The following is a 16422-nucleotide window of genomic DNA, read 5'->3' as shown; positions in this document are numbered from 1 at the left end:
AGCCCTTGCATCTTGCTGATTGTGCTGTCTGTCTGTCTCTCTCTCTCTCTCTCTCTCTTTCTCTCTCTCACACACACACGTAACCATAGTTTACAGGGTTTACACAAGCAGACAATGCTAGTCCACAGAGCAATGGGCATGAGTTCACAAGGCACCTGAAAGTTTTATATATACTTAAAGGTATTATATTAACAAAATAGACTTTTGTACTTTTAACATAAACTGTGACATGTAAAGTTATGTTTAGAACTTTGCTAAGTGGGCACTGAATTTGTAAATCTAGATTTAATACTACCGATACTGTGCATTTTGACAGGGAAAAGAAAAAAGTAGTAAGCCCAACACTTCCCACTACAAAAGATCCGAAAAATATAATTGAAGGTAAGAATACTGATTTATCATGGACATCAAAAATATTTTTGAAAAATCAGTTTGGCTAATGTGGACAAAAGTGAAAATGCTGGATAGTAAAGTTGGATAGGTCAAAATAAGAATTGACTGACTAGAGGATAGGAAAATAATGGATAATTTATAATAAAATATTTTTATTCTGATTTGAATCGTATATAAGTAATCCTTAAGTACTACAGTTAATTTAATGATTGTTCAAAATTATAACAGTGCCCCCCCCCCCCGAGCTATATATAATCCTGTTTCAGAGTTACGAGTTGTACAGAACTCCCCTGGTGATTTGCCCTTATGACCAACCACAGAAATGATTCAACGCATCTACCTATCTATTTCCCCCTTCCCCAAATCCTGCCATGCCAGGTCTTCAAAGGCACTGAATCTGCTTTTCCTCTGCCCCTGCCCCCACATTTCAAACAGTCTTTCTCTAACTTTCACAAAGCTTATTTACCTTTGAAGATCTTCAGAGCTCAGGACCTGGAGGAAAGGAAGGAATCTGTATGAGTGCTCCTTGCCCAGCTCTAGTGATGTCAGATTCTGAGGAGGATGAACCAGGCCCCTCTGGATACCCTGGTTGCCAGCTAATGCAGAGAGTGAGAGTGAGGGAGAAAATGACCTGGATGAATCTGAGGAACCACCAGAGAGGGCTGATATACCAATGGTGGAGTGATCCCAATCAGAGGATGAAGCAGACATTAGAGTGGATGACCCACTCTTAGATGCTAGATACAGGAGATTACTGAGAAGACAACAGAACTTGTATAGTAAAAGGAAATAAGCTTGTAGCTTTACCTCTTTGGGGTTTGATACCATTCCCAGCAAGTATAAAAGCAAAGGATTTTGGGAAATTCGAGGTAGGGTTTCCACGTTGCTTCATGGATGCTGTGTTGGGGTGCTTGAAAATGCCCCCTCCCGGAAACCTGATTTCTGCCTTGCTAAAAACTCTTCGCCAGATGTGCCGGACTGTTAGAAAATTGGTGAGCTGACTTTTCTCTTCTCTGATGCATTACCTTTCTTATCTCGCAGAAATGCAATTAGGCTGAAGTTGGCACCTTTCCCGGAACCTAATCTGATTATATTGCTGCAGAGAAAAAATGCTCCCTGAACAAAATTTGACAAACTGCTTTCTGCTTAATGCTGTGTTTCCTAATAAAGAGTGTGATTTTAAGATTAAAATAGTGGATTTTAGCTGGTGGTTTCACTCCAAAATCCCAGTAACAGAACAGAGACCAGGCCTGCCTTGAGAATTCCAGAAACATCTTTTTTCTTTTCCCTTTTTAAAAAAATGTTTTTTAATTTTTTATCAACAAAGATAAAATACAAAGAAAAGGAAAGGGAGAAAAAACCTAAGACGCATCCAACAGTAACAACAATAAAAATATGTATTTAAAAAAACCCCACCTCAAGTATGAATACATCTAATATTAAACTTTAGAAAAAATCCACCTTGACTAAAGGTTGAAAGATTTTGGAGTGAAACCACCAGCTAAAATGCACTATTTTAATCTTAAAATCACCCTCTTTATTAAGAAACACAGCATTAAGCAGATAGCAGTTTGTCTGATCTAATATACATTCCCTTTCTCTTACATAATGGGTATACAAATAGATATAAATTTTCCTGTCTGTATTTAATTAAAATGCTATATTACACACAAAAAAACCCCCTTTTTTCATCCTCAGGATATGTTTTTAAACCTTTGCTGTTATAATTCTGGGCAAGGGAGCTCTTCTCCCTCGCTCTACATCACTTCTTTACCTCTTAACTCTGTATTGTGGTCAGAGTCAGCTTAGATTTCAAAACACATACTTCCTGCTTTGCCATGTTATTTCACAAAATACGGACTTTCCTTCATCATGCTGTGGCTGGATGGAAAAAGCCTTTCAGATCACTTTTTGACACCTGAACTGCCTCTGCGGATACAGAGAACAAACTATACAGAGTTAAGATGTAAAGAGGTGATACAGAAGCAATAATATCTACATGTAAATCAGGGATGGATTATGGTTTCTCCCGCTGCCAGTTGGCTCAGGGATGCGCTGCAAATGTGCATGCATGTTGCGCACCATGCATGACTTTGCATGGGAGTGCATACACAGTACTGTACTTTAAAAAGCTGTGCATGTGCAGAAGCAAAAACCAAGATGGCGGCACCTATGGCATTGGCAAAAGAACTGGCTCAGGCATGGCAGGCCTTGATCATTGCCACTGTTCCCTCTAAACTGTGTGGCTGCGTGGCCACGCAGGTGACAAGAAACCTCCACGCAGCACTTTCCAAGTGTTGCGCAGTCGTGATGGGAAATCTGCTTCCCCCTTCACTACTTTTGCTTTTTCTCAGTTGCCCTAAAAGAATGGATAGTGGGTTCTAGCTGTTGGGACAGTCTGCTAAGTTGTAAGGAGTGGGTGTGAGGAGCGAGAGAGCAGCCTCGAAAAGCAAGGGGAGACAGTAGCAGCCCTTTTCTCACCCTCACCTCGTTCACTGATTACAGTGTTCCCTCGATTTTCGTGGGTTTGAACTTCGCGAATAGCCTATACCACGGTTTTTCAAAAATATTAATTAAAAAATACTTTGTTTTTTTAAAATATACCATGTTTTTTCTGCCTGATGACGTTGTACGTCATCACCAAACTAATATTTTTTGCAAATAAATAACAAAAATAATTATTGTTAATAAATAATTATGTTTATAAATATCAAGATCACTAAGTGTCTTATTCAATGGTGAGTACCAGTAATAATGGTGAGTAAATAGTTGTTAAGAGAATGGGAAATGGTAATTTAGGGATTTAAAGTGTTAAAGGAAGGCTTCTGAAACTGTCCATAGCCAAAAATTCTGTATCTCTACTTCGCGGAAATTCGACTTTCGTGGATGGTCTCGGAACGCATCCCTCGCAAAAATCGAGGCAACACTGTACCCCTGTCCAAGGTAACAAAAGTTGATACCCCCTCTCCCCAGGGCTAGAATTGCATAAGATAATTTAATCTAAGATAATTTGAGAGCGAGACTGAGGCACAAAACGAGCCATCCAGCAAGTGGCGGTAAGATGGGCCTTTGTGGGTACATAAAGGGGTTTGGTGTGTGCAGGAGGAGGAAGACAGCCTTGGGTCCTTCCTTCTCTCCCCCTCCTCGACTTAAGACTAGAATCATCAGCAAAAAAATATCCAGATGCTTTCTAGTCTGGCTGAGTTGGACATAGCATTCATTTTCTCGGCATCATGTCTCTGACTATGGCAGCCTAAGAACAGAACCACACTGCATCAATTTAACTGCTGCAAAACTCATCTGTTCAATTCTGCGATAGCCTGTTCTAAAATTCACGAAGGGGTTTTTCCTTAGTGGCCAGATGGAAGGGACCAACTATTTGTCTCTCTAATGCACAGGTCTTCAAACTTGGCAACTTTGAGACTTATGGAATTCAACTCCCAGAATTCTCTAGCTAGCAAACCTGGCTGGAGAATTCTGGGACTTGAAGTCCACAAGTCTTAAATTTGCCAAATGCAAGGACCACTGCCTTAAGCAAAGTACACATTTTTACAATTTTTTCATTCTTATTATTGAACAGTAAGAAGTGGAAATCCATACTAATCCTAGTGATTTGATAGTTCTTAAGGCATGGTTAATATTAAACATATGCAGGAATAATAGTAGTAATTCTTAATTTATGGTGAACATAATTTTACAAAATTTTATACAGCCGATTTAATGGGTCCTAGAAAGAGGTAATTATAACATTCCTTATTTTTCTCTCTGATCTTTGGAATGTTTCCATGCAGAATGTACAAGTCTATTAATTCTCTATGAAACTGATAATTCATTAACATACATTAGCTGAAACCACATTCCCTGTCTGTGCTAGCTCCTAGGTATGTACCTCCATTATTTGCCAGATCCTGAAATAGTTGTGCACAATTTATGTTTACATGAATTGCGAAACTAATATTCTGATTTTTCCCCAAATACTTCAAATGTGAAGTTATTTTACTGACTAACTATAATAGTATTTGTGCAGTCTTTAAAAGTAGGCCATTCCTGGATGTGAGAAACTGTAAGATGAGACAGACTTTCAGTGACTTACCACATATATTGCATAAACCCTTTACACTGACTTGCAGTATTATAAGTGATACTCCTATATAACATTTTTAATTAAGTGGGTACATTGCATAAACATAACTTTGAGTTTCAGATAACACTAATTTTGTTATTGTCTTGGGTGACATCTGTGAAAAAAATTCAAGTGCCAGGCATGAAAATGTGCCACTCAAGACACTATACTTATCCAATCACATTGAAAAAAAATAGAGGAAACATTGTTTACTGCTGGTTCTAGTGACCAGACTACCAAATTACTATTGGTTCTATAGAACCAATCCAAATCAGGAAGAATCCATCTTCGTCGTAGAGGGGCTGTATACAAATCTAATTAATAAAATAAATAAATAAATCTCTGATGTAAATGGATAAAATAGGTGAGGGTGGGCACCTGTATGGTATTCTAAAGACTACAAGTACTTTTAGTATCTTTCAGCGAATTGAACTTTCATATACAAAAATTATATGTAAGTTAGAACACTACTTAAAGCTAGTTACCTTTGCAAATAAAGAAACTACATTTGCTTTAACTGAACACCTTCAGTGGAGGGGTGGGTTCTACTTATCTTCATTAACGGTTTGGGGTTGCGACGGAAGTGCGTGTTTTGCCCCTGTCACTGCCTGGTTAAACACATCTGTGCATGTGCAGGAGGTTTTGCACATGGGCAGAGGGTTATTTTCATATAAATTGGGTCCGGTGGACAGATTTCAAGCTGGAAGACCAGTTTGGGTGTGTGTGTCCAGCCGGCCATTTTGCTGGTTTGGTGAGTGGGGGGAAATTCCAGCAACTGTTAATCAATCAATCAATCAATCAATCAATCAATTAATTAATTATATCCCGCCCAATCCCAAAGGACTCAGAGCGGCTAGTTCTGCAGAACTAGTCCCAGCCGACAGGAACCCCACCTCTGCTTCGATGTCACTGCAATAACAGAGAAAGATAGAATTTGTGCTTCCTTTTTTGTCAGGATATTATGTAAATAACTACCCATCCAGAGTATTCTGTATTGCAAAAGTTCAGAAATGATAATTCTATTATATAACTGAAATGCCTACAACAAAATTGGTTTATTTGTTCCTTTTCTTAGAAGTTCCTAGAATAAACAAAAAATTCCCAATACTAAGAAATATTTCAGTGCCGTTCCCAGTACTAGGAGATATTTCAATAGAGGCCTGGATTTTCTGATATTTCTAATATGAGTTGTTGCTCAGTTATTAGATTCATAACAACATATAAATAAAAAATATAAAATAATCAAATGTATTTGGAAGTTTTAATCAAAGTTAAAGAAAAAATACTTTTCATATTTTTAATGAATTAATTATATATATTTGACAAATAATTTAACTAAATAGTTATAATAAATTTTGTTTTAGAACTTGCTTCAAGACATTTCACTGAAGATGTGTTGAATATGGTAGAGGTTTTCCAAGAAGAACCAGGACAACCACGTAAGTGCTGTGAAATATAAAATATTGTTAAACATGGAAAAGTAAATGGGACATTGTAGGACAACTGTGTCAAATCAATTTCTTCTAAATTGCTAGGCTACAAGTTAGGTGACATGATTTTTAACTATCATAAATCTTTGTTTCTCGAAACTGGAAAATGCCAAATTAAGAAAGTATAAATTAGATCATCATGCAATCTACAGTAGTTAATTTTGATGTCTATAAATTTAACTTGGATTTAAATTAAGCTATGACATTTAAAAAAAAACTAAAATTGGGTTTTTTGAAAATTTAACATTATAAAACCCCAAGGTTAAATATACCAGACACATTATAGTAAATAAATTTGTGCTTCAAAAAACCAGGGATAACTGGTAAAAACAATATGAATAAGAACAAAGCAGTACAAACTTTAAAATAATAATACAGGCTACAGTACTCTAAGATTAACCATTTGTACAAGACACCATTTTGGTTTTCCTAGATGTAATAGTATAGGTTTATTTTGGATAGAGAAAGAAATACAGTAATACCTCATCTTACGAACTTAATTGGTTCCAGGACAAGGTTAATAAGGTGAAAAGTTCATAAGATGAAACAATGTTTCCCATAGGAATCAATGGAAAAGCCAATAATGCGTGCAAGCCCATTAGGAGAATCCAAAATATTAAGGCTTTGAAAAAAAAAGCGGTGGCCAGACAAAGCTGAGGGGAACGGAGTGGGGGGAGGGAGTCCCAACGAAAAGAGCCTCTCTTGAGCTCCATGAGTCCCTGCCTCCCGTTTTTCCCCACCCCACTCTGCTCATCTCCCCCACACCTTTCTTCTTCCTTGAGCTCCATGAGTCTTTTCTTCCCGTTTTTCCCACCCCACTCTGCTCATCTCCCCCACACCTTTCTCTTCCCTTGAGCTCCATGAGTCTTTCCCCCCCGTTTTTTCCCCCCCCACTCTCCTCATCTCCCCCACACCTTTCTCCTCCCTTGAGCTCCATGAGTCTTTTCTTCCCGTTTTTTCCTACCCCACTCTGCTCATCTCCCCCACACCTTTCTCCTTCCTTGAGCTCCATGAGTCTTTTCTTCCCGTTTTTCCCACCCCACTCTGCTCATCTCCTCCACACCTTTCTCCTCTCTTGAGCTCCATGAATCTTTTCTTCCCGTTTTTTCCCACCCCACTCTCCTCATCTCCCCCACAGCTTTCTCCTCCCTTGAGCTCCACGAGTCTTTTCTTCCTGTTTTTTCCCACCCCACTCTGCTCATCTCCCCCACACCTTTCTCCTCCCTTGAGCTCCATGAGTCTTTTCTTCCCGTTTTTTCCCACCCCACTCTCCTCATCTCCCCCACACCTTTCTCCTCCCTTGAGCTCCATGAGTCTTTTCTTCCCATTTTTTCCCACCCCACTCTGCTCATCTCCCCCACAGCTTTCTCCTCCCTTGAGCTCCATGAGTCTTTTCTTCCCGTTTTTCCCACCCCACTCTGCTCATCTCCTCCACACCTTTCTCCTCTCTTGAGCTCCATGAGTCTTTTCTTCCCGTTTTTTCCCACCCCACTCTCCTCATCTCCCCCACAGCTTTCTCCTCCCTTGAGCTCCACGAGTCTTTTCTTCCTGTTTTTGTCCCTCCAACTCTGCCCGTTTTTGCGATCCTGGGATTCCCCTCCTGGGATTTCCGTACAGCATCGCGTTTTTGCGGAAGTCAGGAAGTGGGGTTTCTCATGGAGGGGAGCCTCAGGGATCCCAGGATCGTAAAAACTGGGGCTTGGCTTGCAACGAAAGTCTGGAGGTGGGGCATCCCAGCGGCGGCGGCAGGTTCGTAAGGTAAAAAAAGTTCGTAAGATTTACGAACAGATTGTCCTGAGAAATGCAGAATGTAATACTGCCAGTAGAATCTTCAACACTGAGACTTAACTTTTATGCTGAATGGAATACCACAGCATTCAATATGAGTCCTTCTCGTGCTCATATATACATTTTTTCCTATTGGGTTCTGCGAATGTGGCAAAAGTAACTGAGTGGATATAGTCATCAGTGACATCGAGTTGGCTATGCTTGCTCAGTCACAGAACCCTCACCAAGCTATGCCCACAGAACCAGTAGGGAAAAATTTTGAATTTCACCCCCTTCCTAATTGACTAACTATGACAGTTGTGACCCTTTCTTAACATTATTAACATTGTAATAATAACTGCAGTATATATACCTCCTGATGCTAATACGACCATTGTCATGAGTTACCTGTTAACTGCAATTTAGAAACAGCAACAGGCCTACCTGAATGGAGTGCTGGTGCTTGCAGGTGATTTTAACCAAGCCAATTTAAAGACTGTCTTCCCTATGTTCTATCAGTACATAGACTGTCCTACTAGGGCAGTGATGGCGAACCTTTTTCTTCTCGGGTGCCGAAAGCGCATGTGGAGGTACTATTGTGCATGTGCGAGTGCTCACACCCAAAATTCAATGCCTGGGGATGGTGAAAATAGACTCCCCTGTCCCTCCAGAAGCTGCCTGGGGGCCTGAAACAGCCCATTTCCCAACCTCTCGTGGACCTGGCAGGCCTGTTTTTCATTCTCCCCAAGCTCCAGAGGCTTCTCCGTACTGAAAGAGCTGTTCCAGCAGTCATGTGGGTTGCTCACTGTCCAATCCACATAGGACCGAGCCTTGTCTTTAAAAAGATTGCTGGATCCGCCCCTTCCCCAGAATTTGCGAATCCATAGACTTAGGCTCGAAAAGTGGTGGCTCAAATGATACTCTACTCTCTTATTATGAAAAGACAGGTTAAAAGATATAACCATAGAAAGAAAGCTAGGAAGGGAAGTGACTGCTGTACCCGCTCAGCGTACGAGAAGAGGCGTTCAGGTAAGCAATCAATGCCTATTCGCCATACTGAAAGAGCGGGTTCAGCAGTCACGTGGGACATACTGCACATTTCTAGAATCACAATTTATAGTCCCAACTCAGGCATCTTTTGTAAACCTGAAAGCCTTCAGTGCATATAGAACAGTGCTGGGTTTTAACATACCTCACTTCTGGTTTGCTTCGTCCTGTGCTGCATGGCTGTGCTTCATGGGTGCGTGTATGTGTAGTGCCAAATAAATTTTTAAATATCCAACCCAAAAGTCAAAAACAAGATGGCAACACATGCGGATGGCCAGAAACTCAGCTTCTGGGCATGTGCAGAAGAAAAAAAATAGTGGCTATTTAAATGCAATTCAAGGTGTTGGTCATCACTTTTAAAGCTCTACATCAGGGGTGTCAAATTCAAAGTGTCACATGACTTATCCAGAGTTTTTTCCCTTTTGCTAAACTGGATGTGGCTAACGCGTGACACATCTAGCGCATGGGCCGGGAGTTTGACAGCCCTGCTCTACATAGTTCAATTCAATTCAATTTCAAAAAAGCGAACTACGAACTCATTGAAGCCCACTTCTCAACATTAAACTGGAAAACTCTATTCGCTGAATGCTACACTACTGATGACCTCTACAACACATTCCTACTCGAAATGAAAATTATCATCAGACTTCATGTACCTCTAACATGTACCACAAACAAACAAAAATAACCTCCCCATCTCAACAAGAAAATTACAGACAAGAAAAAAATCTCTCTGGAGGAAAAACAAAAAAGGACAAGTTTCCAACTTCAAAAGCCGATATAAAAGCATTTGCAATCAAATAAAAGCAGAATGCCTTAACTACTACAGCAAACAAAAGGAAAACCTCCTATGCACCAAATCTAATAGAGCTTTCTACAACTTTGTCTACAATAAACTCAAAGACTCTAGTAGTGTACTGGGACCAATGCTCTTAATTCTCTACATCAATGACCTTTGCGATCTCATTACAAGCAACTGTGTTCTTTTTGCAGATAATGTAAAACTCTTCAACACCACTGAAAACACAACTACTCTACAAAAAGACCTAGACTCAGTTTCTGACTGGTCCAATACATGGCAACTCCAAATCTCAACCAGCAAATGCTCTGTCCTACACATCGGCAAAAAGAATCAGAATTTCAAATACAAACTGAATAAACAAATTATCACAGATAATCCCCACTCAGTCAAGGACCTTGGAATACTAATAACTAAAGATCTAAGTGCCAAAGTCCACTGCAACAACATCTCCAAGAAGGCCTCAAGAGTTGTTAATCTAATCCTACGTAGCTTCTGCTCTGAAAATCTCACACTACTTAACAGAGCTTACAAAACTTTCGCCAGACCCATCCTAGAATACAGCTCATCTGTTTGGAATCCATACCACATTTCTGACAATAACACCCTCGAAAATGTCCAAAGATACTTCACCAGAAGAGCCCTTCACTCCTCTACCCGAAACAGAATTCCCTACGAAACTAGATTTACAATCCTGGGTCTTGAAAGCTTAGAACTACGACACCTTAAACATAATCTAAGTATTTCCCACAAGATCATATGCTGCAATGTCCTGCCTATCAAAGACTACTTCAGCTTCAACCACAACAACACAAGAGCACACAACAGATTCAAGCTTAATATTAATCGCTCCAAACTTGACTGTAAAAAATATGATTTTAGTAATCGAGTTGTTAAAGCGTGGAACTCATTACTGGACTCCGTAGTGTCATCCCCTAACCCCCAAAATTTTTCCCTTAGACTATCCATGGTTGACCTTTCCAGATTCCTAAGAGGTCAGTAAGGGGCGTACATAAGCGCACTAGAGTGCCTTCCGTCCCCTGTCCTATAGTCTCTCCTATATCTCATATTTTCTCTACTATATCCTTTATAACATTCATTGTGTATTATTGTGTATTGTGGACTAACTAACTAACTAACTAACTAACTAACTAACTAACTAACTAACTAACTAACTAACTAAATACATACATACATACATACATACATACATACATACATACATACATAAATAACTCTGTTCTTAATCCCAGCATATAGACCTCTTGTCAAGAGAAATAGAGAATTAGAGAAATATAAGTGTGGCCACCGCTCATAAAGCTTTTTATGTCTTTATGTTGGATAAAAAAACTCTACAGAGAATTATTAAAACTGTCCAGAATATCATTGGGCTCCAGCTATCTGCCCTGGATGGCATCTTCACATCTTGCTGTTCTAGGAAGTTGCATAACATTCTCAGAGACTCTTCTCATCCTGCTTGCAATCTTTTTGAACTGTTGACTTCTGGCAGAAGATACAGAACAATTAAAATACAGATTACATGTTTTCTGAATAGTTTTTATCCCAGAGCTATACTCGCACTTAACAATGAATTAAAGGTTCACTATCAGTGAGCTGTTGGATAGGTTTAGGGTGGGGAATTTGTGGTGGGTGGGGCATTTTTTTTAACATTTTATTTTATTTTATTATGTGTGTTTGGTCTATAATGTCATGTGACTTTCACTGTATGTGCATACACATACAATGGCAATAAAGTATTTATTTATTTATTACCTCTAGTATGTGTAATGTAATTTAGCAATAGTAATAATGTCATAGTAACAATGGCAATAGTAATAATGCTAAAGTGACAGTGGTAGTAGCAGTGACATTTTTGCCCAATCTTGTGCAATTGTTTGACTTCTATTTCTAGATCAAAATTTAGATATAAATCTAATAACTATTTTTATAATTGTTTAGAAACAATTGAGATGATGAACAATCGCATGATAGAAGTAATGAAAGTATTTGAAAGACAAACAAACAAATTACACAGGTAAATCCAACATAATGATGCAGATGGAAAAAGGAAAGTTTCATTTTATCCTATATATTTTATTTATTTTTTTATTTATTAGATTTGTATGGGTAGTTTATAGGACATGGCACAAATAGTGAAGAAATTCCTTGAAAGGAAACCTGCAAAATTTCACAGAGTAATGTGCAGAAGTACAGAAGTTACAGTGAATAATTATATTTGTCTGTCTTTCTGTCTGTCTGAATATTATATATTTTATATGAAAAATATTTAAAACACACACACAGTTTATAATTATAAAATAACTCCCCTGGCCAAATCTCACTGTCTCTCACTAAAGCATTGTGATTTATTTTAAATCATAGAAACATTAGACGATAGACTTGGTAATTAAAAAATTGTTATCTCTCTTTCCTGAAATTTCAGAGGAAAATATCAAGACATTATATTCCTTGAAAAGTACTAGTATATTTTAATTGCTTCAGAAAATACTACTTTATTTCAGGCAGTTCTTCAAAGTGTTTTAGATTTCAAAGGATTTCTTCAAATTAATTCAAAATTATCAAAAATAAATGAAAATTTTGATCAGACACAGCATTCTTTTTGGAACTGATGAGATAGAAGTTGAAAAGAATATATAGGCAGGTTTTATTGGGTCCTTATTCATCAGAAAGGAATTGATATAAGATTACAGTGGTGCTTAAAAGTTTGTGAATTTTTTTGAATTTTAAATATTTCTGCATAAATATGATCTGCTGCTCCCCACCTCCCCTGCCATGCCTGCAACTTTTATTGGGGTGCATTAGCCAGCAGGGAGAGACGGAGCTGGTCCAACAATCTTTGTATCCATGCGGCTGCAAAGTTTGCCAGGCTTGCTTCCTTGTCTCTGTTGGCCAGCGCCTCCTGATAAAAGTTTCAGGCGTGCCCCTCTCCTAGCCATGGCAAAAGCGAGGCTTCTTTGCCAACCTCCAGCCTCACCATAGCTGGGGGGGAGGGGCATACTGGAAAGAGCCTTGCTGCAACAACCACAGGAAAATAAACCCTTCTTGCCTCCGACAGGTCTTCTCTGCTGTTGTTATGCATGAGAGGTGAAAAAGGTTTATCCTCCTGGATGGTTGCAGCAACATGTGCTGGGGGCTTGGGCTGATTCCTTGCTGCAAGAAGCCTGAGATCTTTTACAATAAAAATGGAGGCTGCTTGTAGCAAGGAATTTGCAATTACCCACTCTGATTGGGGTGGGGTGGGTTGGAAAAGTGCCACGATCCCCTACCCGATTCCAAAAATGGAGACCAAACAGAGCATTGCACTGCATCAGCAGGGAGCTCTGCTTGCACGCCCCATTTTTGGAACCTGTCCCACATGGAAGTCTGGAGGGAGGGGGTGTTGGCTTGGAGAAGTCAGAACGCAGTTCTGCTTTCCTCCGTTGGCAATCCGGGTTCTTCTGTGTTGGGCAGGAAGCTCTCCCAGAATGGAAGCTGCCCAGCTAGTGTGACTAATTAATGTGGTGCATCCTGGCACAGCTGTTCCATCTTGTCTTGTGCTGCCTGGCCTGGCCATCCTTGATGTAGCTCTGGCTGCCTGGAGAGCGAGTGGAATGGCTGTGGGGGCAGGTGAGCGTTTGGGGAAGCCAGTCCTGGACACAGCTGGGCTGGTTGGCAAGGGAGGGGCAACACTGTTGGTTGAAACCGCAATTCATCCAATGGCCACCAACTTGTGAGTATTGCCTGCTGACTGGCGGGCCGGGTAGCTCATCTCCAGCCCTGCTCCTCTGGGCCTGGGGAGCGCGGGACGGGCACCAGAGATTCACACGTGCTCATCTCTGGCCTGGCAGGTTCCCAGCTGGGTTTGGAGAGAAGTACCTGGAGGCAGGTGGACTGGAGGGAAGGGCTGGAAAGGGGGCTTGAGGGGATCCCCAGACTGATTGCAATCTTGCTCAAGCCATTGCATCCCAACATGCAAATGTTTGGCCGCTTAACACTCTTAACCTGGATTTTGAGTTATCCCATTGTCACCCAAATAAATTGAATCATAAAATTCTCCAGAAGAAGAGCTTCTGTCCCATACACTGTGCCCAAAAAGTCAGTTAAAAGTATTACTAGTCAAATTTAACTAGTGTGAACACATTTATTGCATGGTGGGATTTCCTGAACAGCATTTTCTCTTAAATTTGGCAGAGTGGTTAATCTGCTTGTTTTGTCAGCCATTTGAAGTACTGGGTGTGGTGTTTAGCCAGTTCGGGATTCTGTCTCTTGCCTGGGTTCTACCTGTTGAACAGAAAACTCTATCACAGCAAATGTCCTTGCATTAAGTTGACCCCAGGCCCTTCCTTAGGTTGAGCAGTTGCGATTTGCAAGTGATAGTTTTCAGCATAGAACACTGCGCAAGCCTAGTTACAGGTAGTCCTCAATTTACAACCATTTGTTTAGCTACTGTTCAAAGTTACAATGGCACTGAAAAAAAGTGACTTATGACCATTTTTCACTCTGAGGACCATTGCAACATCCCCATGATCAAAATCCAGATGCTTGGCATCTGGGTCACTTTTATGACAGTTGCAGTGTCATGGAGTCATTTTGCGATTCAGTTTTCTCACCCAGTCACATGACCTTTAAGTGACTCTGTTACACAATCATCAAGCCACTCCCACCTGGTCACATGGCCAGCAATAGATTCCTACCCGGTCACATGGCCAGCAAGCCACACCCACAAAATAAACCATGCCCACAGCATGGTAGTAAAATTTTGGGAACACTAACTTAATCCCACTTCTAGAAAGGGCCAAACAGGAAAGGTTATTCTTCAGTTCAGTCTTTGTAAACAGCAATGGATCATGCCCACATTTTCTAATCATACCACAATCACAACAATCTAGTATATGTCAATTTCACCGAAGATGCCATTGAAAAGGCATCTAAAACTATGTCTATTGGCCCTGATGGATTATGTGCGTACTTCTTAAAAAAGCTTTCAACCACCATAGCAGAACTGCTTAGCATAATTTATGAAATATCTTTCAGAACCAGCTCCTTGCTTAACTTATGATCACTAGCCATGGTCATCCCTATCTTCAAAAAAATGACCCAAGCCTAGTTGAAAATTACAGACCAATCTCATGAAAGTAATGGAGTCAATCATAAACCAATCCATTACCCTCCACTTAGAGACAAGGAACCTACTTTCTAACAAGTAGTTTGGTTTCAGAAATTTCCTGCAATTTTCAACTCTTACACTGCAAAATCATATGGACTTCATAGCTCAACCAGGGTAAAGCAATAAACACAATTTATATAGAGTTCTGTAAAGTACTGCACTACAGACACCACAGACTACTTATAAAACTAAAATCTTACGACATTTCCGGATCCCTGGATAAGTGCGTAGATGTGTTCCTATCAAACAGTAGTCAAAATAGGGAATACCCTATCCAGTCAACAAAGCAGTGGAAGCGATGTGCCGGTGCCTGCAGGCTGTTGGGGCCTGGATGGGTGTCAACAAACTCAAACTCAACCCAGACAAGACGGAGTGGCTGTGGGTCTTGCCTCCCAAGGACAATTCCATCTGTCCGTCCATTACCCTGGGGGGAGAATCATTGAACCCCTCAGAGAGGGTTCGCAAGTTGGGCGTCCTCCTCGATCCACAGCTCACATTAGAGAAACACCTTTCAGCTGTGGCGAGGGGGGTGTTCGCCCAGGTTCGCCTGGTGCACCAGTTGCGGCCCTACTTGGACCGGGAGTCACTGCTCACAGTCACTCATGCCCTCATCACCTCGAGGCTCGACTACTGTAACGCTCTCTACATGGGGCTACCTTTGAAAAGTGTTCGGAAGCTTCAGATCGTGCAGAGTGCAGCTGCGAGAGCAATCATGGGCTTTCCCAAATATGCCCATGTCACACCAACACTCCGCAGTCTGCATTGGTTGCCGATCAGTTTCCGGTCACAATTCAAAGTGTTGGTTGTGACCTATAAAGACCTTCATGGCACTGGGCCAGATTATCTCAAGGACCGCCTTCTGCTGCACGAATCCCAGTGACCAGTTAGGTCCCATAGAGCGGGTCTTCTCCAGGTCCTGTCGACTAAACAATGCCGCTTGGCGGGACCCAGGGGAAGAGCCTTCTCTGTGGCGGCCCCGGCCCTCTGGAACCAACTCCCCCCAGAGATTAGAATTTCCCCCACCCTCCTTGCTTTTCGTAAGCTACTTAAAACCCACCTCTGCCGCCAGGCATGGGGGAATTGAGATGCTCTTTCCCCCTAGGCCTTTACAATTTTATGTATGGTATGTCTGTATGTATGTTTGGTTTTTTATATTAATGGGTTTTTAATCATTTTTAGTATTGGATTATTACTGTACAGTGTTTTATTATTGCTGTTAGCCGCCCCGAGTCTCCAGAGAGGGGCGGCATACAAATCCAATTAATAATAATAATAATAATAATAATAATAATAATAATAATAATAATAATAATAATAATAAACCCTGCACTTTAACAGTGGTGTTCTCCCAAGGAAGTGTTTTAGGACCCACACTCTTTATACTTTACATAAACAATCATATTTTGTCATAATCATATTTTGCTTGTAGATTTTCTATTTTTTTTAATTCACATGAAATAGATCTAGGTTTAAAATGTGTCCATAAATTGCAATGGGTAAAAAATTCAAGAGCTAGACTGCTGATTGTTATACAACACAGTGTTTCTATTATGGCTATACTGAAAGATCTGCTGGGTTACCAGTTATTTGCTGCCTGCAATCTAAGATGCTAGTGATGACATTTCAAGTTTTTAGT

The 16422-nt window shown here is 40.4% G+C and overlaps 1 protein-coding gene across 5 annotated transcripts in view; it reads left to right on the top strand.

The window, feature by feature from the left end:
* The window catches only part of CCDC7 (coiled-coil domain containing 7), a 243752-nt gene that overhangs the window by 22804 nt on the left and 204526 nt on the right, over window positions 1-16422 (top strand). For all 5 annotated transcript variants that reach the window (XM_070726680.1, XM_070726682.1, XM_070726683.1 and 2 more), the window contains 3 exons: window positions 317-381; window positions 5881-5955; window positions 11579-11654. In XM_070726680.1, coding sequence (XP_070582781.1) covers window positions 317-381; window positions 5881-5955; window positions 11579-11654 — 216 coding nt within the window. The remainder of the gene's footprint in view (window positions 1-316; window positions 382-5880; window positions 5956-11578; window positions 11655-16422) is intronic.

The sequence above is a fragment of the Erythrolamprus reginae genome, chromosome Z (genome assembly GCF_031021105.1).
Source record: "Erythrolamprus reginae isolate rEryReg1 chromosome Z, rEryReg1.hap1, whole genome shotgun sequence".
Lineage (NCBI taxonomy): Eukaryota > Metazoa > Chordata > Lepidosauria > Squamata > Dipsadidae > Erythrolamprus > Erythrolamprus reginae.
The sequence above is the reverse complement of the archived record's forward strand: the minus strand, read 5'-3'. Positions and strand labels throughout refer to the sequence as shown.